The sequence below is a fragment of the Cygnus olor genome, chromosome 1, assembly GCF_009769625.2.
Source record: "Cygnus olor isolate bCygOlo1 chromosome 1, bCygOlo1.pri.v2, whole genome shotgun sequence".
Taxonomy (NCBI): Eukaryota; Metazoa; Chordata; class Aves; order Anseriformes; family Anatidae; genus Cygnus; species Cygnus olor.
Window position 1 is genome coordinate 46,394,602 of NC_049169.1, and position 22,038 is coordinate 46,416,639.

Sequence of the window (22,038 nt, forward strand, 5' to 3'; positions counted from 1 at the left end):
TGAATCTTGGCTACCCAAGTTTCATTTTCATACAATCTCCCCATTAATTCTCCACATTTAACTTTTGGGTAAATCAAAGATTTTGCAAGAATACTACCATAGCCACAAATGACTAATTTTGTGGTACCTTCACACTTGAAAATATGCTGGGCAGCATGTATTACAGCCTGATCTTATGCTTTTAAATAGTCTCAAAACTTCGAAGTTCTCCCAGCCTTTTGGTTCCAGTGACTTTGTTGTACAACCATACCAAGAAATAGTGAACCCTAATTAGAACTATTTAAAAAGAAAAGAAAAGGAAAAAAAAAAAAGACCCAACAAACAAGCAAACAAAAACACTGAAAACAAACGCAGGATATTGATATTTAATTCTGAACTTTGTAACTTTAGGAAATTGAATCTATGATGTTCTTTAACCACAATATGACAATATACATAATGCTGTCTTGCTCAGAGAGTTTTCATTTGACTACTATTTTACTCCCAAGAAGCACACCATGTTTGCAATTTGAATTCGGAAAGTCATGAAGTATCTTTTTGTCACCAGAGAGATTTCTAGTGGAGACCAAACTCATTCACAAGCCACAGAAAGTGAAGCTTGGTTTCCAACACACTTGCACTGTATGAACCTCACACCCCATAAGAAGCAGTCCCTCTACCTCCAAGCCCACTGTGACATCCCATCATCAACAACACACATAATTTGTTCTTACAGCATTCTGACATATACCTAACTGGGCAGGATGCAGTACAGAGACTGTAACCTCTTCCCAGCTCAGAGAGGCTGTGAATGCCCCATCCCTAGAGGTGTTCAAGACCAAATTAGACAAGGCCCTGAGCAACCTGATCTAGTGGGTGGTGTCGCTGCCCATGGCAGGGGGCTTGGAACTAAGTGATCTTTAAGGTCCCTTCCAACCCAAACCATTCTATGATTCTATGAATGCTATCTGGCCATTTAGCAAGAGAACAGATACGTTCCCCTTGAACTCATTCTGTCCATCCCTTTTTTCCACTGTAGGCACCTACTTGGGTTTTTCTTCTTTATCCAACTGTCGATTTTCATAAACACACAAAATTTTCAAAGATATGAAGTTCCTACCTTCGGAGTCAACTTTGTCAATACGTTCCAAGTGTTTAGGATAGAGATGTAGAAGGGAAGGGAAACAGGACTAAAATGAACAGTATGGGCACATCAACATAGCTTCAAAATAACGAAAAGCAGTCAGACTAGAAAAGCTTTATTTCTCGTTCCTTTTCCTTGAGATGCAGGCATTCTCTGCAATATTCCTATCTAACATATTATCTTGCATCAGCATTTCCAGGTCAGCAGCATCCTACATGAGATGTACAGCAGTCTGTAAGACACTTCCAAGGCTGGAACTGAAATTCCCTCAAATACAACCAAGTGCCTACTGTTTTCCAAAGCCAGCATTTTCTCTTCCCCTCAGTATCCTCAGCATAAAGGCTTTCTTGAAATAACGTATCTGCTAAATAAGTCACTTTATGCACTACACACAATGTAGCACAGCATAGCAGCCATGTTAGACTGTCCTGCTGGTTAGCTTTACAGCTGCCATGATGTTCACAATACCATAGAGTTGTATCTCACAAGAAAATAACACACAGTTCGCACTTCTACTCAGAAGAGACTGTAATATTGCGCATGAATTAAACATCCAAATTCTGCTTTAGTGAGCTTTGTTTGTTAATGTTTTTTTTTTTAATCTTTTCTTTGCAAGAAAGACTTTTTTTCCTTACAAAAATGACTCTTCTACTACATATCATCCGTAGAAGATCACAACATTGGAGTATTATTCCTAAGGTATCTCACTCAGGTGCAGGGCTTGTTTAGTTTACTACAGGTTTTCCCAGGGAGTAATGAAATCCCCAACAAATAACAACTATTGCTCAAACATGCAAAAAGCTGTGCAGTGGCCAAGACTCTGCTTGATCAAATCAAGTCAATTTTCTTGAAGCGTGAAAGCCTTCTTGGCCATGACTGATCATCTCATGAAAACTTGCTTTCACTTTAAAACTCTAAAGCAAACATTTTAAAAAGACATTAACTGTTCTGGAAATGGAAGATTTTCTCCAGTAATATACACATGCTTTTACTGCTCTATGATCCCCAGATACCTGCAAAACACTGAAGCTGGAGCAATTCTTATTTCCAACCGCATCCATTCCCAACTTTCAGTATTCAATGACTAATACTTTTTTTTTTTTTTTTTTTATGTGAAGGTGACTCCTGCATGGCTGGTTAACATTTGTTATTTTTTTAAGCAGAAGCCTAGATATCCTGGTAAATACAATGATATCAAGACTACCCTTAAGTTACCCCATTAAAAAACATCTGAACAGGGAAAGAGTTTGACCATGTATACTACATATCTGCTTCAAGCATCTGTTTATGCTTCAGCCTTTTACCCTTATCTCAGTCTTTAGAAATATAAAAAATTTTAACGGTAGTCCCTACATGAGAATTCCAGAAGCATTGTTAGCTTTAACTTGAATATCACTTCCTAATGATCTAGGACAAGACTGAATGGCCTCAAGCTGTACCAGGGGAGGTTCAAGTTGGAAATTAGGATAAATTTCTTCTCAAAAAGAGCAGTCAGGCATTGGACCGGGTTTCCCAGGGAGGTGGTGGAATCCCCGTCCCTGGGGGTGCTTAAGGAAAGGTTGGACCTGGTGCTTAGGGACATGGTTTAGTGGGTGTTACTGGTGGTAGGGGACTGGTTGGACCAGATGATCTTGGAGGTCTTTTCCAACCTTAATGATTCTATGATTCTACAGTAAAACAGAAAAAGGGAAAGCAAAAAATGAAAGAGTTAGGATGTTCTCTTCTGTTGTTTTTTTTTAAGAAACAGAAACATGTAAACATAACACAGACACTTCAGATGATTAGACCAAAGTAACTGACAAAACTTTCAGAGTAAACGAATAATGTTTCATTTCACTGACATCACCTGGGATATTTGCGTAGCATCAGCAAACGAAGACGATCTTTAGCCTCCTCAATGTTAAGTGGTGGTCGCTGTGAAAGAGTAGAGTCATGTTCTAATCTACTACAGAGATTTTGTAGTTTTATAAGGAGCCCTGCTTTGTCCTGTTTTCCAACAGAGATCCAGTGAACTCCTCCTGGAAAGTAATCTGACAGGAGCAGCAATGTTAATCATGCTTTACATTTAAAACTGGAAGTATTTATAGCAGAGTAGAACAGCAATCAATAATACAATTTAAATTAAAATATAAACTGCAAAGTCAATTGCAAGCAACCTTAAAACTCTACCGTTAACACAGAAGGTTGATTCTACAAGACTACTGTTTGGTTTTTTTTAAAGGAACAGGCTCTGTAGGGCAAGTTTCCACAGAGAATTCACACTGCCACTGATGCTGCCCCTCTTCTCTACTTGCATTCCTGCCTGACCCTTGACAACCCCTTCTGCATCCAACCTTCCTGCTACTCTGACTCAGCATTCATTGTTTTCACCCTACAGAAAGAGGCTGGGATGTGAAATCATCACAAAACAGTGAGTAAGAAAGCATCTAGAAGAGTCAGCTGCAGCAGAGGATGCTGTATTCCCTATCCCTCCATCATGTTTTCTATTATCCCAGTTGCATTTTCTCCTCCAAGTGTCCTATGCAGAAAAAATACTAGTAAATTATTTAATGATGCACTGACTGTAAGCTAACGTAATACTAGTATAATCACACCACAAACACGTCCTTATTAAAATCTGTGTTATGGTTTGAGCACGATTTTTTAAACTCACAAAGCATGGGTAAAAGTCTGACTCAACAAGCAGAGTCTGAAAGGAATAAAGACTAAAATGATTATTTTGCATTTTACATTGACAGAAATAACAATTTCAGGTTAATTAAGGGTGTATCTACTCTCATAAACCAAAGCAAATTCCAAGGTAAAAAGCTATTCAGAATCTTTTTCCATACATTAGTAAAATATTCAGTGGTCCTAGAGCACTGTGAAAGCACTATGAGAGCACTAGAGCACTATGGATATGAAAGCTATAACTTACAAGCAAATATTTCAAAACCACCTATGGAATTTAGCAACGTAAATACTAAATTACTTTTAAGATGACGTAAAAATACTTCATCATACACAGCCAATATGTGTATACTTGTAGCAATCTATAAAAACAGAGATGTTTCTATAAAAGTACCTTCCAAGAGCTGGTGATCCCTTAAAGCTTCTGCTGTTAAAACAGTCTTTCCGCAGCCTGCCATTCCATAAACCGTGACCCAGCCTGGATCACTTCCCAAGCAGTACAGTTTCTGTTTAATAGCATCTACCAGTTTTGGCCGAGTGACAAACACAACCGGTCTTTGTGGTACTCCTCCTTCACAGAGAATTGTCTTAACTGAAGTTAAAAACAAGAAACATGAAAATGAAAAGCAATTTCTAAACATGACACCTCTTCAAAACAAAGCAAAACAGAAACAAAACAAAGAATTCTCTATCAATAACTAGTCACCTCTTTCCCCTAGCTCGTATCCCATACAAATGCTCTAAAAGCTATTGGACTAACAAGAGCAGATACTGAAAAAATATTGCTTGTTTGACATAAATTACTAAGCAGGTACCAGCTCCTCACCTACAGTAGCGTCCCAATTATTAACTATATTTTCTGCAAGCTAGACCTAGTTACATCAATCCCAAGAAGGGAAAAGATAATTAACAACACCAATAGAAACTATGGCAAACAAACACGGGAACTCAACATTACTATCCCCAACAGTCAAGTCACTTTCTCAGCCAGAAGTTACTGTCCCACGGATGCAGCAGAAAAGAAAATATGCTATGTAGGGCTTTTACTTTGCGGTTAACAGCACAGCATTGTGGTCCATGCCAGCCTTCCGTTGACTGAAGCTAAGACAGCAGGACTTGTAATAGGGCCGCTAAAGCATAACAGGAAAGTAAACGTGCACCTGATCTTAAGTAAAGTAAAATTAAGTAAAACGTTACAATTTAGGAAAAAAAAAAAACAGGAAGTTTCCAGTCTTTTAAAATACACATTACTAAATAAGAACATTTTCAAGATGACCTACAAAAGTCAACCATCCCCTCCTACTGTATTAAATATGTGAAATACAGGAATACTGATTACTGTGCTAGCAAAGCAAGTGAATGCACTTGTTGGTTACTCCTGCTTCATTGGAACAGGTATTATAGTCACTTAGCAAGGAATAAAAATACAACTTCTCTTTACTTTCAAGCACCGGGATCACTGTCGTTACACTTACCATAAGAAGTCATTCCATCCAGAGAACTCTTTCCATTACCAGAGGAGAAGACAGGAATGCCATCCTGAAGAAGTGCAGCAAGATCTCTGTACCCTTCATGAAGCAGTGCATTATAAAAGGATCTATATGAATTATTATCTTTTGTAAGAATAATGTTTATTAGCATAGCTGCTCGCTCCTTCTGTGTGTTCTAGAATAAATATTAAAACAGATGTTATACAAAACTGGGAGACTTCAGAAATCATCTAATCTATCACTCTGTCAGTTATAGACCAAGATTGTAGTTACAGAAACAGGCTACAATTGGAGCAAGCCCTCAACTCAACTTTATGAAGTGCAATAAAGACTGCAAGCTAATATACGATTAAGAATTTGCTGAATCCAGTAATGATAGGCAGAAATAATTATTTTTTAAAAGGACAATAAAACACGTAAGCAGCCTAGGGAGATAAAAATCAGTGAGAGATGATTCTACCTGCTGTTTCACTTTCTCTTCCTCCTGTAACGTTAGTACTTGATCAGCTACCATATGATCCATAATATAAGAGGTCTTGATGTCTCTCTCCAGTGCTTGACGATTCATGAGTAAATAATTTCTACTCTTCACATCCATGTTTCTTCAGTGTGGGGAAAAAAAAAGAAAAAATAAAAGTCAAGCTGGAACCAGAACATAACTTACAAGTACAATGAAAACAGTTTTAAATTATCTTAGGAATTTTTATGTTAGAGTCAGAAAAAGTAGCAGAGTAGCTGCATTAGTGGAAAACAGAGTGAATCTTCAGGCAAGCTGCTATTACAAACTGCAGAAACTTAGTTGATATTCACTTCTGTTCTGATAAAAATGACTTTCATACTACTGTTGCATAAGTTTAGTTATACTGTTTGAGACCTACTTGTCCAGCTTGGCTGGACAGCACAGCAGCATCAAGGAAGTACTACAAGGGAAATTTAGTATCATTCCTCTTCAACAGAGTAAAAAAGGTACATTAAATATTTACATTTTAATAGTTCACAAGCTACTGTGAATATGAGTAATAGTCTTCAGGTATTATGTAGATACCAGATGCTATTGTTTTAAATCAAAACGTCCAGCTGAACATTACCAAAATTAATCTACTACAGTCTGATACAGTGTTCAGTTTTGGACCCCTCACTATAAGGGCATCCAGGTGCTGGAGCATGTCCAAAGGGCAATGAAGCTTGTGGAGGGCCCGGAGAACAAGTCTTATGAGGATCAGCTGAGGGAGCTGGGGTTGTTTAGCCCAGAGGAAAGGAAGCGCTCAGGGCAGACTTTATTATGCTCTACAACTACCTTAAAGGAGGCAAGGTAGGAATCAGGCTCTTCTCCCATTCACCAAGTGACAAGAAAAGAGGAAACAGTCTTAAATTTTGCCAGGAGAGGTTTAAGGTTGGATATTAGGAAAAATTTCTGCACTGAAAGGGATGTGCTGCATTGGAACAGGCTGCCCAGGGAAGTGGTTGAATCACCATCTGTGGAGGTCAACAGTTGTGTAGATGTAGAGCTTAGGGACGTGGTTTAACGGTTTACTTGGCAGTGATAGGTTAACGGTTGTACCAGATGATCTTAGAGGCCTTTTCTAACCTAAATGATTCTATGATTTTCCACAATTGCTCCACTTGGAGGCATATAAAGCAGGTATAAATACATACATAAAGACTTCATGTAAACATATAAAGACTATACGTATAAAGACTTCAGTCTTTAACAATTAATGAGACTCATAGAAGACTACTTGCATTCACTGTGAGTATGGAAGTTTCCAATAATAATAAAAAAAAAAAAAACAGATATGTACTGATAATTTTGGGGGTGATGACCCACAGACATGAACTGAAGTCCTTTACCACATTTCTGTCACTTTATGAAAGCTTGCAGAACTAAAGATTCATGGCCTGTGAAAGCTTCTCACATACTTGCTAAGTGTATCTGTGTATCCTCTCCTCACTCTACATACCTTGAAATTTTGAAGTCCTTGGATCGTGCAATGGGGACACGAGGACTGCCCTTGAGGTTGGCAGCACTGGGCTGAACTACAACAGAAAACAAACCCTCACAGATTCCCACAAGATCAACCCAACGTCCTCCAGGTCCAGGACTCCCCACAGGTGCACTCTGATACCATGGACACACGACGGACCACCCAACACTGCCAAAGGCTGGGCTAAACCTTCCTTTGGCAGCCCCTGGTGCACAAACATACTTTTACGCGCTTCCAAGGTAAGAGCTATTTTTTAGGGAAAAGCTTTCCAGTACTGACCATGACACAAACTGCTCCTTTGCCCCGCAGTCTTGGGCAGGTACCGAGGCCGGCTATAGGCACTTTCCCTTTCCCTTTCCCCACCACCCCAGCCACGCAGCGAAACCAAAACAAAAACCGCAGCAGCCGCCTCCCCACAACCCACCACGGCCCGACCGCCCCCATGGGGCCGCGGCCGCTTTCCCCTCGGTGCTGGGGGGCGACGCTGGTTACCTGTCGCTCGGAGCCGCCGGCAACGAGGCCTCGCCCGGAGCCCAGCGCTCACCGCCCGAGCGGCGGCCCACGGGCGCTTCCGCCTTCCGGGCCCGGCGGCGGGTGGAGCGGCGGGGCCGTCCCGCTGCCGGCGGCAGCCCCTGCCCCGCCCCGCCCCGCCCCGCGGCGAACAACGCCCGGAGCCCAGAGGCCGGCGCTGCCGCCCCACGCCGGCGCAGAGCCGTGGCGGAGGCCTCGGCGGCGGGCTGCGAGCCCCAGCGGCCTGCTGAGGTGGGCACGCGCCTGACGTGGCGAGCTCGGGGCCGCCTTCCTCGCCCCGAGCCGTTGTTCTCCGCTGCCCCCCTCGGAGCTGGCACCCCGCAAGGCCCGCTCTCAGCCCCGCAGGTACCAGAGGAGATACAAAACAGTTTCTCTGCTAGGGTTTTGTGAGGGGGAGACGTGTTTTATTTTATTTCTTCCTGCGTACTTCAGGCGCGGAGTGCGCGTCCCGGTGCCGTTACTTGCAGACAGCCCAAAGCTTCGGACGCTTGTGACAGTCTTAAAGAGGGCCTTGTAGGCGTGCATGCAACCGAGTAAGCATCTCTGGTATCCAAACGTTTATATTTTGATGTGTGCCTAAGCTGCGGTGTTGCGGAGTGATGCGGAAAGAAGCACCGCGCTCCTGTCCCAAACGGTGCCAAACCGAATCCAGCACGGGCTCAATTAATCTCTTTTTAATTAAGTGCTGGCAGACTTCGGGTCTGACACTGCCTCTGGGTTTCCACGTGGCTGGGCAGAATGTGAGCTTCTGCAGTCTTTGAAAGTGGAGATTCACTTAGCTGGACCTCACTTTTAATGAAAATAACAATTTTTCTTTTATCTAAATGTATTATTTCATTAGTCTTCTGTATTTTTCTGTGAATGGCTTCATATTAGCTGCTGCCTATAGTTTCACAGATGAAATAATTTCAACAGGACCATGTCTAAATTAAATCTTTATTTCTAATGCTATATTTATAAATGAGAGCTAACGTTTTTTAAAACGTACAAATATTTAAAACAGGATACAGAAACTTCTGCTAATATCCTGACAATAATCACCAACTATAAAAATAGTAATTATCATGCTTATTTCAGTTCTTGTGCTTCTAAATATGTCTCCAAAATGGCTTATTCTTCAACAGCTAAAATATTTCTGGAAAAGTGAAATTAGCTAAGGTTTGAAGAGTCAGTTCAGTTTGTTCAGAAAAACAAATGAAAGTTGTGCTCTGTTGTACATTAAAAAAGTCTTCACAAAGTCTTATGAAAGTATTGTGACACTTTATGGAAGTTCACCTCACTAGGTAAGATATTAAGCACCAAAGGAAACGTTTTGGGGGTATTTGTGTAAACAAAAAGTCTCTTGTTTTGTTTTGTTTGGTAGCTCTCTCTTTTGCTCCTGCTTTTTAAAAACACAAAATGTCTGAAGTTAAGCAGAGGAAAAAAGGTATTTCTTCATCCAAGACCAATGAAGATTCACAAAAGCTTGAGAAGCACAGTAATCGTGGGAAGCTGGCAAGTCCCAGGATGAGCAATAATCAGAGTTCGTTTTGGATAGACTCGCGGACAGCCTTGAATGTAATTTTCCTTGCAGCTTGCCTGGTGCTGACCTGGTAGGTAATCCTCTACAGTGGATTTTAATATTTTCATTTGTATTCTGTACTGTATTCAGTCATGGACAACATGATTAGTAACATCCGAATATATTGTTTGTATTAAGTGACTGCAGAAACATGTTAAAGCTAGAAGGGTCAAGAAAAGAATAGCAGTATTCACAGGTGTGGAAATATCGTTATACAGTGAGGCATTCACAGAAGCTTAATCTGTTTAATCATGCTGAAAGTTTAAAAAGTGCCTTGCTCATGAATTGTAAATATCTGCTTTGGAGGCTACATCTAACTCTGAAGAGCAACTTAATCTTGCAGTAAGCACAACAAGGCTCAGTTGGCAGGGAATAAATAAATCAACAGTAGAAGGGAAGTAGAGTAGATTTGCTCAGCAGTGTGGTAAACTGTTCTTCATGCAGTCTTCAAGAAGATGACAACTAATCTTTGTAAAAGGTGTTCCAGTATATCTTAGTGACGTCCATACCTTAGTTCCATCAGAAACTGAGCTTTATGCAGAACTGCTATGATGAAATTCTCAGAACTCTAGTGCAAGAAATTAGTCCAGACTATTACACTCTTTAAAAAATCCTGCAGAACTTGTTCTTATTTTAGATAATGCAATCTGTGTGATACTAAGTCTTTGATAAATGCATGACATACATAAATAGATACACATAAAACATTAGGCAGAAACATCTCTAATCATTTTATTTGTGTCATTCTGTTTATCAATTTGTAGCTATCACTTTGAGCTTTCATTGCATACCTTAGTCCATGCAGACTATCATAGTTCTTTTAGAGACTTTTAACTGCTATGCAATCTACTAAAGAATATCAATTTACGATAGTGCGAGTATTTTAAATCAACTATATTCTTCCAGATAAAATGTCTCTTACTACTAAGAGGACTGCTGAATAGTCTACAATAAAGCTTGATTAGGGATTAATAGATGCCCAGTAAAAATCAGGGGTTTGTTTGGTTGTCTCACTTTGTTTCTGCTCCCAAGTTCACAGTGAGTGAATCCAGTATGTACAGAACTGAGATATCTACTATCTGTTCACGAAGCTAGCATCATCATAACAGAAGCTTTACTGTTCTTGGATGGTCACATGTTGATTAATGTTAAATGATTAATGCTGTTTAACGTTAGGCAGCATTAGCTTAACCAGCCTTTCTAAATCTAAAGGTTGCTATACATGATTTTGTGATGCTTTGTAAGAAAGTCCAAATTAGTCTTTTGTGCTTTATTTCCACCAGTTGAATTATACTTTATCAGTGAAATATACTACTTTAACTGTGTGGCAAAGCATTACAAACATATAATGACCTCACTGTATTCTCTGAAATCTTTGCCTTCTCTGATGTTTTTGTTTGAAAGGTACCCTGTGTAAAAATGAAGCACATCTACAAATATTTCCTTATTTTTACACATCTATTAGAAACTGGCAGTTCCATTACGAAGACAGATTAGATTCATTAAGTCCTGTATGTTTTTTTTCCCCATCACATATTGATCTGGCAAATTCTGTCAGCACGAATCCCTGTGAATCAGATCCTGGAATGCTTAACTATAGTTATATAGTTATATTTACTATTTATTTATTTGCAATTTGCAGGTTCCTATTTCAGCAGTCAGGGCGATTTGCTGATATGGAAAAAAGGTACAACTTCTTGCAGCAAGAAGCTGAAAAAATCCTGGACGTGGAAAATAAAGTCAACTTGATTTCTGAAAAGGTATCCAATTAAGATGTTAATGATTAACTTCTGATGAACATTTTTCATTGTCTTATTTCATTGTCCTTTAGTCAAATTTAACTGACTTTTCTTTTTGATAATTTTTTGTGTGTTCTACTTGCCTATGAATTGGCCTTTGGTGAATATTTCATTGAAACATTTGTGAAGACAGCACAAGAAATCAGGTCTCACTTCTGATTCGTTAATTTCATTTATTGATTTGCTACTGAATCTTGTTCAGGTTGCTCTTTGTCAGTTCTTTATGTCTTCAAAATGAAGATAAATGTAAAATCTACCTTTCAGAAGTGTTTTGTTGAAGATAAAGAATATTCTGAAGTACTCTGTATGATACTTGCAATGTAGCAATCATTGAAAAAAGTTTAAGGAGTGTGTCGCTTAGTATTATTTATTTAAATCCTAATTTACTGACCTTGTGTACATAGTAGAATGAACATTAATACATTAACAATGAGCACATTGATAAGGAAATCATAACCATGGTGAAAGTAGTAGCAAAACTCACTTAGTCCATCAAAAGCTATGCTGACTCTTGAAATATAAAAATGATTTTATTCTTATTTTAAAAAGACACCTTAGGAATGGGATTCATCTTAATTTTACTACTGCACCTACGTGTATCAATCCATTACCATTGTTCAAGGATGTAAATATAGCAGTTGTATCTCTTATTTTTTTTAGATGCTAAACTACTTAGAGAACTTACGTTTGTGCACATACTTCATTCTACCATTACTGTTCTGTATATAATTCAAATATACATTTGCTTGAAGAAAAGTTAGTTATGTAGTAGACCAGTTCTAGTAATAGGAAAGAAACACTGAAATGTTAGGAGAACAAAGTAGTATTTTATTTTTTTCATTGCTATGTGTGACACTATCAAGTAGAAAACTTAGGCTGGCTGCAGAATTATCATTTGTATCTTAGAAAGAATGAGAACAACATGGCTTATGTAAGCGATGTTGTTTTAGCACTGATCTCATAATGTTGTCGTCTATATATATAAACACCATAATTATGCTATAATTTGGGTGTTTATATATTGCATTCAGATAACCTAAATCCCGTGCAACATTTTGCAGTGTGATATATTTTACCAAAAAAAGTATGTATTCTATGGAAATTCATCAACAAACATACCTTTTTACTTGGCTCTTTAACACTAAATAAATCAATATTTTTAACAACAAAATGTGAAAACTAATATTAACATTGAGCTTTGTAACAATTAAAGTGGCTTCTAAGGGGCTTTATACTCTGATAAATAAATGTGAGTGGTTTCTAGTCTTACTTTTGTTAAGTAGATATGGACGTTGTTTTGTGTTATAAATACAGCTTGAGTCTTCTGAAAGTGTCCTACAAGATGCTGCTTCATCTATGTCTGTGATGACTGAGTTTAAGCAGGAAGTATCTTCCCTTCATAACATCATAAGGGATATTCAGAGCAATGAACAGACTCTCTCTATAAAGATGCAGAGCATTAATGAGAAGTTTCAAAATACTACAAATTCCTGGAGAAGAAGCTTGGACGAAATGAACACAAACACTAGTGGAATAAAATCTGAAGCGAAGTTCATACATACAGAAGTTACTTCCCAAATTAATGAAGTTGACCAAAGAATTAAATCCCTTTCAGAAAGATTAAAAGATTTGGAAGACAGCACAGCCAGAAATATTAAAACAGTAAAAAGGCAAGAAGATGAGGAATTCGCTAGAGTTGAACAAAAGTTGGATTTACACGCAAAGGCAGTCGAGAAGCTAGAAGAGGAACAGAATAGTCTGTTAGCCAAGGACGCAGACCTCAATCAGAAACTTGCAGCCTATGAACCTAAAATTGAGGAGTGCAAGACCTATTTGCCAACAATTGAAAATGCTATTCATTCTATTCTTAGACTATCAAGTGAATTGCTAACTATGGAGAAAAAGATAGAGGGATTAACAACAAAGCTGTATACTGTGGAAAACAATATGTTGAAAACTGTCTCTGATACAATGATGATGCAAAACATTCTTGAAGGCATGCAGTACAATGGCAGCATATTGAAACTGCAAAATAAAACAGTGGTTTTAGAAGAAGTAGTACCTGACATAAAAGTATCTTCAAGTGCTGAAGGAATAACTTTAGAAGGCTCTAAGTTAAAAAATGACCAGGATGGGGATAAGTGAATTTGGACTTAGGGTTTTCATTAATGAAAAAGCACTTTAATAGTTTATTTATAATTTGACTCCAGCATATAGGGGGAGGAGAGAGGGAGGCTGAGGGGGGAAATACAGACATCAGATTAAAATTTGTAATTTATATTTCATTTCCATTAAAAAGAAAAAAATTTTGGTTTTTATGTTGTTACTTCTTGTTACCGTATTCCATGGACTTCGTAACACAATGAACTAGGTTCTTGGCTCTAGACAGCTGTACACTGTAGATAATTTTTAATATGTTACATATATCATAACGTTTTTGTGCTTACGATACCGACTTCTCAAGGGGAAGTGGGAATCTCCGCATGTTATTATATGCAAGAAAGCACGAAATACATATTTAACAGCTGATGCTGAATTTTAGGTACAACAGCACTGCAGAAAACACTAGTAAAGTACCCCTTACTGAGAACCTTGTATTTTATTGGTACTTACAGGTGGGGGGTATATAGCAGCTGGTGTTATCTTTTATTTCTTTGACTTCATGCAAACAGCCTCATTAGACTTCACCTCCATCCTTTTCCTTCCTAAACTCAGTCACGGTTTTGTTCTCCCATTGAAGTCTTTGGACTAAGTATAGACTGAAGTCCTTATTCCTGCTGGGATTTTTATTCCATTATTTCTTTTGCAAGTTCAGTGTGATCAGTCATTGTATTAGACTGAGAGGTTTTTTTATTGCTGTTAGAAATGTTACGAGTTTTCCTCTATAGAATGTTCTCTTTTAGGCATAACGTGACTTGTTTGGCATTGGTTTGCATTTCAAAGGAGAAGAAACTGTTGACAGTGTCAACTGACACTGTTCCTAAACTTTGGTGAAACAAGGGCTGCAATTCACGGAAGCCATTGATTTTATGCGCTTCTGGTGGGGGGTTGGGGGCGGGAATCTATTCATAGATCAGTTTACACAGGGTATAGTGCTATATTATAGGGCTGGTAGCTATATATTGAAATTTGGATCTGAGGACCACCGTAATTTTGTGTCTACAGACATACATCTTGGTAATGTCCATTTCCTGAATTCTGGGAAGGAAATTGCTTAGTAGGCAGTATGAATGTATAATGTTTATGAATTAATTTAAGTTATTCAATTTTTCTACATTCGTTTGTACTGAATTATTCTCTAAGTAGTTAATGCTGCACATTGATGATACTAATTAAACTTGTACTTCTCAATGCTAAGAAAGCAGTTTCATATATTTATTGCTTAGGTACAGATTACATCTGTTTACAGTTATTCAATAAAAATACATTGCAGTGTATCACCCTGTCCTGGTGCATAATCTAATAGAAAATGAATTGGTCTTCCAGAAAAGAGTGCAGAATACATACTTTAATGTTCAGTGTTTGATTAAAAATACTATAAATATATACTATACTAAAATATTTTTAAAATATTCTTCACAAGTGTGTTTTACTGTGTTTTTATTTCATCTCTGCTTGGAGAAGGGTGGTAACACACCAATGGTATGGTCCCCAATTTAATGCCTTCCATCATCACAGTCTGTGTTAAAAATTGAATATACATAAGATGGAACAGGAAATCCTCATCTTTAGGAGGCGTTAACTAGGAAACCCAGCACAGCTCTTTACATTGTAAATTCTAATATTTTGTTTTTAAGCAAACAGTTCTGTGCTAATGAGGAATGACTGACACTAACAAGAAGTTTAAATGCTTGTTTCTTTGGTGTTATTTTTACTACTGGCCTCAGAAAAAAAGATTAGTATGATTTTGTGAAACTAATTATGGCCTCTAGAATATGTTTGTTTGCTTGTTCGGTGGTTTTTGTTTTTTTTTTTCCTCCAAGATCTGCACTGGCTTATTGTGGATTGAACAAATTAGTATCATTCGTGCAGGTCAGCGGGTCAAACCTATTCTGAAAACTTGATCAAATAATAAAAAAGAATAGAGATCATAAAACATTTTCTACTGAGTTGCATGGGAGCTTGCTCAGAAACAATACAAATGTGGATGATTAAAAGCTATGTGTCAGTCAAAGAAAGCAATCTGGAGTAAAAGTTTGCCAGCAGACAGTACCCGGAAGATTTTACATTGTCTAATGCCATTCCAATTAAAAAAAAATAGTAGTAAGATGGTTTTTTTGTTGTTTTTGTTTTTAAAATTAGTAGTGTGGCTAACCTTAATTTTAATTTGTTTAATTTGTCAACCTCTGTTTTAATGTTCTGTGTGTGCCTAGTTGCAGAATTATTAGCTTTTAATAGTCAAGCGGATGGTTGATAGGATACTTTTTATTAGTCGAGGGAGATTACTGACAATCATTTTAATGAAGATGCATCTTGAGTTGTGAAATACTAGTTAATTAGGAACATATGTTGTCGGTTCTTTAACAAATAAGCATTGTTATTGTTCTGCTTACCCTTTCAATTTGGTCATTAAGTTTTATGTTTGAAAGGAAACATAATTTAAAAGTGCATTTAAGTATTGAAAACAACCTGGTAGTCCTTTAATAGGGTATTAACATAAGTGCAAAAAACAGGTGCAGTACTGAATAAAAGATCTGTCCTTAGTGTTTCTCATAAAAATAGTAATAAAAAATATGGAGACTTTATGTTTTGCTCTGAGTTTTCAAATGCTATTCTGTTACCAGAGAAAGGAACCATTTGTTAGGGAGAAGAGTAAGATGGTAGCTATGCCTGTCATAGGTCTGGTTCCAGCCTTCATGTGCATTGATGTTTCCACTGCTGAAAACCAAGCTATTACTAGTGTGTATGTTTGAAGACCTGACCTGCTCTTCCATCTTTTTCTAGTATTCTGTGTAATTTGGAGTCTCGTTGTTTTAAAATTAAATTTAACCATTATATCATAACCATCATTGCCAATTTAGGTAGCTAGTCAACAGTTATTACTGACATGAAGAATCAGCATAATCCCAACCAGATTTCATCTCAGATATAGAAACTAAGTGATAACGTGAATGATTCTGAAATACTTCAACATGTCTGTACTGTATTATTTTCCTATGAGGTATGAATAAGAGAGCAGATATTTTCATTTCTTCCTCCCAAATTTGAAAACCAAGAACCAATCATTTAAAGTAACAAAACACAACAGTGAACTAGCAAATTCAGCCAAAAATCCAAGAGTAGCATGAGTTTTCCCTCGCTAACATAGTTTCCAGGAAAGTGGGCTATTCAAGTAATATTTTTCTGTGTGTGATGCATTTTGGTGGCTGTTTAAACAAAAGAGAATGACGCCTAATTCATTTTGTTTTTTTCTCGTGAATGTTTTGTTCAAAATTCATGTTGCAATCCCCAAAATAAAAACGCATCTGTTAATTATGCTCCATGACTTTGGAATTAAATCTTTAAAGTAGGCAGATTTCTAAAATGTTTCTGAATATCTTCCTGCATGAATCTTTCTGGATCACACAGATTATAAACAATAGAAAAATTTCTGTAAATCAAGAGAAATTTGCATTTGATGATTTGTTTCCCCCTCCCTCCCTCAGGTCATGCTACGAAATGATATAGAACCTTCCTGTATATTTTTTTTTTTAAGAACAGAAGTAGTAGTAATATTTGAATTTGTTACATATGCTGAAAGGAAAAACGAACGTTTTAATTGTCTTGCAACACAAGTTTATTTCCTAAAGACAGGGTTTACTCTCAATTTCAATATCAGAATACTAAGGTATTTCATTAGAGTATAACTTTAATCTTGATGTAGGAGTTAAGTTAGAAAAATTGTCAAATATTTTTATTTGTATTTCTCTAGTGTGAAAAGACTTGGAACTTATTGGAACAGCTGGAAGATCTCCAAGTAACTTCTCACATAAAACATCTACAGGAAGATATTTATACAATGAAAACATGGTCTAGCAGCATAATTAAAAAGAAAGAAGAACTGCAGAAGAATTTAACAACCCTTTTTCATGCAGTTACAAGTGCTGAAGAGAATGCAGCTTCTGTAGCAAAAAACATAACTTTGAAGATTGTGACAGTAAAAACTGACATAAGGCGTATTTCAGGCCTTGTCTCAGAGATGACTGCATTGACAAGTTCTTTGCAAGCGCTAGAAGATAAAGTAGAAAAAGGTGAAAAGAAGACAGTAGAAAATATAGGTGACCTGCTTACTAGTAGCATTGACCGAAGTACAAAGCTACAAAGCTTAGCATCCAGTAATGCAAGAAAAATTGAACAAATTAAGATAGCATTGTCTGAGTTAAGGAGTGATTTTGACAAACATTCAGATAGACTTTTGAATCTCGAAGGTGACAGAGCAAAAGTTCTGAAGACTGTTACATTTGCAAATGATTTAAAACCCAAGATGTACAATCTTAAAAAGGATTTTGCCATCTTGGAACCTTTAGTAAATGACCTAACACTGAGAATAGGAAGATTAGTTGAGGATGTATTGCGACGTGAGAAAGAAATTGCTTTACTGAACGAGAAATTGACCAATCTAACAAGAGTTCAAACTGAGATCGAAGATATGAAAGATGAAATAACCAAGATTTCAGAGATGAATTGATCACTGGGAAATGACATTGCCTGGAGAATAGTAGTGTTTGAGGAGTGTTACTCTATTATGAGTAGTACTAAGGAAAGACAATATTTAAAGGCTTCATTTGGAAGCACACTGAAACTTAACTAAAGACTTGTCCTCTTTCTTTTAAAAGAGGGGGAAAAAAGATCATACTGATTTTGAGGGACAACAAGCTATAATATGAGCAAAAAACTTCTCTGTGCATGTTTGTGTCTTTCTGAAGCGTGACGTGCTATATTTAATAAACTGCTTGTTTTGTACAATAAAACAGTATACAAGCATAAAATGTTGTATCTACCTTTACTTTCATTCAGTAAGCAGGACCAAGACTGACAAATCAGCTTTCCTTTGCTCCTTCAAAGGAGCAGTTTCCAAATTGTAAACTGCATAAAATTGCAGTTTCCAAATAAACAAAAGTTAATCAAACTACACTAGCAGTCTCAATATGTTAATTCTGACTTTTGAAACTATAGTAGTTCACTTTTTTTTTTCTAAATAATACAGGGAACCAAGCAATGCCCAGAAATACTGTTGACGCCCTGCAAAAAGTTTTTCACATCAATCATGGTTGATTTTCTGAGACCTTATAATTGTAATCATGTAATTGTAATCACATAATTGTGCAACATTATCATCTCTTTAAAACATCAAACTCCGTATAGGGGTGGTGCTTTGAAAGACCTTCTAAGCCTATTGATGGCCTCCCAGTGTCACCATATCCACTCAGGAATCCTAACAGTGCCATTTATTGTTGTTTAGCCTTACACTACTGTGAGCAGCAAGATCAGCAAAGAGAAACTACTTAAGTCTCAAAGTGTCAGACTGATGTAAGCCCCTGGCAGTATTTCTGTGGTGAAGAACAAGAGTTTAAGTGAGCTGAGGCATTTGAAAATGCAGTAGAAGAGAGACTGAAGTAACATGATGCTGAGGTATGGCTTAGCAGAGAAAAGAGGGGAAAATGACTTAATTAGGAATAGAAATAATTTTAAAAACAGTTAGGAGAGAGGCAGCAATCGAGAAAAATCCCTAAAAATGAAATTATATTAAAAAGTATAACAGTATAGTAAGGCCTTTACAACTTCTTAATTGTTTAGTTGGTCATATTTGAACATCTTGCAACTAGTTGGCTACTGGTTTGATGGAAGAGATGATCATTCCTCCCACTCACTATTCTCACCTTCATTCAGCATTTGGTATCTTTTCTTCTTCATGTTGCTGTCTCCCATACCTTGCTTGCTGTGTTGCCTTCATCCTTAAACCACTTTTTTTTTCTGTGCAACCTCATATTAGTCCTGTCAAAGAGGGCACCAAGCATAGTAGTCATAACTAGCAAAAGAAAATTGATTTAACTGAGAAATCTGTTCTAAGTGTTTTTCACAAAGGCCCTCATGATGCAATTAATCTTCTGGTATCAAAATCTTCAGAGGCAAAACTAGGTAAAAATAGATCACTATTAAATATTTTTGGTCCAAAATACACTGACTATGCAGTGTTTTTCCAGGCAAATACACTGCCTGCAATGAATAAATTTGCTTTCCAGTGTAGGAACAGAGACTTACAATTTGAAACAGGGAGCTGTGCAACCCTCATGACAAGTTATGAAAATATGAGTGAAGGTAGCCTGAATGTATCATAAAAATATCAGATTTTGACTAATATGAAGATTGTCGCCTCAACAAAATCTCTACATGGTTTAATCCACACAAGTGAGAGAAATGGAAACTACACTCCAGCTGCACAGTTGATCAGAGAAGTCTTGCAACAGCAGAAAGGTCTTTCTGAATGAAAAGAGCACTCTCTCTCTTTGAACAGTAACCAGAAAATAAGCCACGAAAAACAATTGGTGATTTCACTTTCAAACACAAATGAGTAAGCTACAAATACTAGAACATAAAACTTAGTATACAGTCGTATACGTGGTGTCCATGGGAAATTACATATGCAAAATCTGTTACAGAATCATCAATTTCCCTTCACCTACAAAGGTATGCAGGCCACCCTTCCTCCCTGGGAGGTTCAGGTCCAAATCAGGTATTATGATCCTTTCAGACACTTTGTTGCTACCAAGCAAAAGAGAAAAAGTTTAAGTCACAGAAGTAAAATTTACTTAAAATAATAATTATAATCAAAGTTCACACACCCACTGTAACATCCTCAGAGGGCGAGTTATCTGTGATACTCCCAGAGTCTGTACAGGTGTTATGAACTTTTACTTTGCCTTTCAAGTACAGATCTGCATTGTACTAAAAAAAAAAAAAAAAAAAAAAAGTTTTAGAGTACCTGTGGTCTAAGGACAGAGGTAAAGCTTGTTCTATAGTGGAAAAGGTGAGGTATGTTTTCACAAGTTTAGATCAGACTGCTAGCCTTGCCTACTTGCTTTAGTGCTGTCAGCAGTGAGGAGTGTAACAGATTGGGAAAGTTAAAAACTTTATTTATTTCATTTCTAAGGGTGCTCAATGATACCCTCTACAATTATTATTTTATTTATTTTTTAAGTGATAGATTCAGGTAGTGATGAATATTACAGCTATGCTACTTACAGCATTATCATCCCATACAGTCCAACCTGTTATGCTATTCAGGACGTTTGCTTTTAGCATGTAGAACTGCCAATTATATTCTAGACAGTAACTGATAAGGAGAACAAAAAAAAAAAAGTTAACAATGGTAAGTGATGAATACTGAAAAATGACACAAGTACAGTAATTCCAATGCAATAAAATCTGCTTTTAGATGTCAGAACATCAGTTCAGCCAAGAAGTTTGCTAGCAACAGCCTTCTCCCTCACCACTCAAGTCACAAAAATTGTATCCTGTAAGAAGGCCATCTAGCTATTAAGCTCATCTATCCAAGAGGTACTCATATTTGCTATAAAAAAAACACAAGATGTTTATTGGTTTCACTGTGAACTACATCATTTCTATGTAGAAATCCAAATGAATTACAACTATTTGTATTATTATAGCCCATTTTAAAATATGTAACAAGCATTTCAGCAAGTATCAGCATATTTGATCTGTAGTACACTCTAATACAAACACGGGGTGTCAATGGAGTTCTTATTCCAAATTTATGGAGACAGTATGTTTTAAACCAGAAAGCAAATCTCAGCTCCAGCAATAGCAAGAATGTGTTCTCCTCCATAAAGCAATATACACAAGTAGCACATACACAATCCATGTTTTACAAAACACTCTTGGGTTTAATGATCATTCTGGAGTTGCCTAAGTTATATTTTGTGCAACCCTTTGTGCAACAGCATTTTATATGTTAAAACCTTCCATCTCAAGCATCCAAACTATGGCTGAATATCAACGAAGTTAACAGCTGCAAGGCAATTCTCTCCTCGGCTTTTCCACTGGAACAGAACATTGAAGTGGAACTCTTTTGCCTTTCTCAGTCAAAAAAAAAAAAAAAAAAAGAGAAGAGTTGGCTGTCCCTTGAAGTCTTATCTCAGATTTACCTTGATAAAACTATCTGAGCATCTTTAATAGGAGAGTTTCAGGAAGGAGAAAAAGAATTTAAGATTCTCTTATTACTGCACATATTTAAAACAACTGCCCACAGGTTATCCAACTTTTTCTAGAGAAGAACTGCAAGATTTTGCTCCATACAACAGGAAACAATCTTGTCTGAGAACTTTAGCTTATCATTGGCTTACCTGATGTTTACCTCGCTGTATAAAATAAGTTTGTCTCGCTCTTCTGCCTGTCTTAAAAGTTCACAGTAGTGCCTCACTTTCCCAAGATTAGAAGTTGAAATTTTTTCAGCAAAGTCCAGTGTGTTAAAGCATACCTTTAAACAGATATTCAGATATAAACTATGATATTCAGTGCACAAGTGATGCTTTTTTTTCTTCTTCCCAGAGTAACTTGTACAATGTACAAAGTCTCTTTTTAATGCTCTCCTCCATGGATGGTCTTATGAGCATTTCATTTTGTTAAACTTCAATGCTTCCTGCTCACAACAAAGGCAACAGCATGTTTTGTACATGTACTTTTATCACTGAAATTCAACATCAACGTACTTCATAAAGTATTTTATTTACTTACAGAAGTTGACTGTAGTATAACACAGTTACCAAGAATGTGTATTTCCAAGAATGTATGGAAATGTACATTCTTGGAAGAATGTACGCTACTTGAATGTTTAGTGTCATGGTAGCAGGGAAATACAGTAGTTTTAATAGGTTTTACT

General features: G+C 37.1%; 2 protein-coding genes across 6 annotated transcripts in view; one reads left to right on the forward strand and one right to left on the reverse strand.

The window, feature by feature from the left end:
- Positions 1-7,913, reverse strand: part of APAF1 (apoptotic peptidase activating factor 1) — a 37,541-nt gene extending 29,628 nt beyond the window's left edge. For 3 of the 4 annotated variants that reach the window (XR_005819749.1, XM_040556432.1, XM_040556441.1), the window contains exons 1-6: positions 7,761-7,893; positions 7,245-7,320; positions 5,744-5,885; positions 5,269-5,458; positions 4,188-4,385; positions 2,970-3,153 (exon numbers count right to left, since the gene is read on the reverse strand). Coding sequence is in view for 3 of the 4 variants with exons in the window: in XM_040556432.1 (XP_040412366.1) it covers positions 2,970-3,153; positions 4,188-4,385; positions 5,269-5,458; positions 5,744-5,881 (710 nt within the window). In the remaining variant the exon portion in view is untranslated. Of the gene's footprint in view, positions 1-2,969; positions 3,154-4,187; positions 4,386-5,268; positions 5,459-5,743; positions 5,886-7,244; positions 7,321-7,760 lie in introns of all 4 variants that reach the window. The other variant, XM_040556418.1, reaches the window with a different exon arrangement.
- A 10-nt stretch (positions 7,914-7,923) lies between these two features.
- LOC121069950 (IKBKB interacting protein) lies at positions 7,924-18,122 on the forward strand. 2 transcript variants are annotated; one of them, XM_040556513.1, is made up of 4 exons: positions 7,924-8,332; positions 9,163-9,391; positions 11,003-11,120; positions 17,071-18,122. In XM_040556513.1, the coding sequence occupies exons 2-4, from the start codon at positions 9,198-9,200 to the stop codon at positions 17,824-17,826; spliced, it is 1,068 nt and encodes a 355-aa protein (XP_040412447.1). In that variant the 5' UTR covers positions 7,924-8,332; positions 9,163-9,197; the 3' UTR covers positions 17,827-18,122. The 2 variants fall into 2 exon arrangements, with proteins under 2 accessions (XP_040412447.1, XP_040412436.1); XM_040556502.1 differs by lacking the exon at positions 17,071-18,122 and adding an exon at positions 12,474-15,406.
- The last annotated feature ends 3,916 nt before the right edge of the window (positions 18,123-22,038 follow it).

What these genes read in the sequence shown, in the direction of transcription:
- LOC121069950 (XM_040556502.1), top strand. Translation starts at nt 9,198, where the DNA reads ATGTCTGAAGTTAAGCAGAGGAAAAAAGGTATTTCTTCATCCAAGACC. An exon ending in GCTTGCCTGGTGCTGACCTG is followed by an intron (nt 9,392 to 11,002) that starts GTAGGTAATCCT and finishes TGCAATTTGCAG; the next exon opens with GTTCCTATTTCAGCAGTCAG. An exon ending in TCAACTTGATTTCTGAAAAG is followed by an intron (nt 11,121 to 12,473) that starts GTATCCAATTAA and finishes TTATAAATACAG; the next exon opens with CTTGAGTCTTCTGAAAGTGT.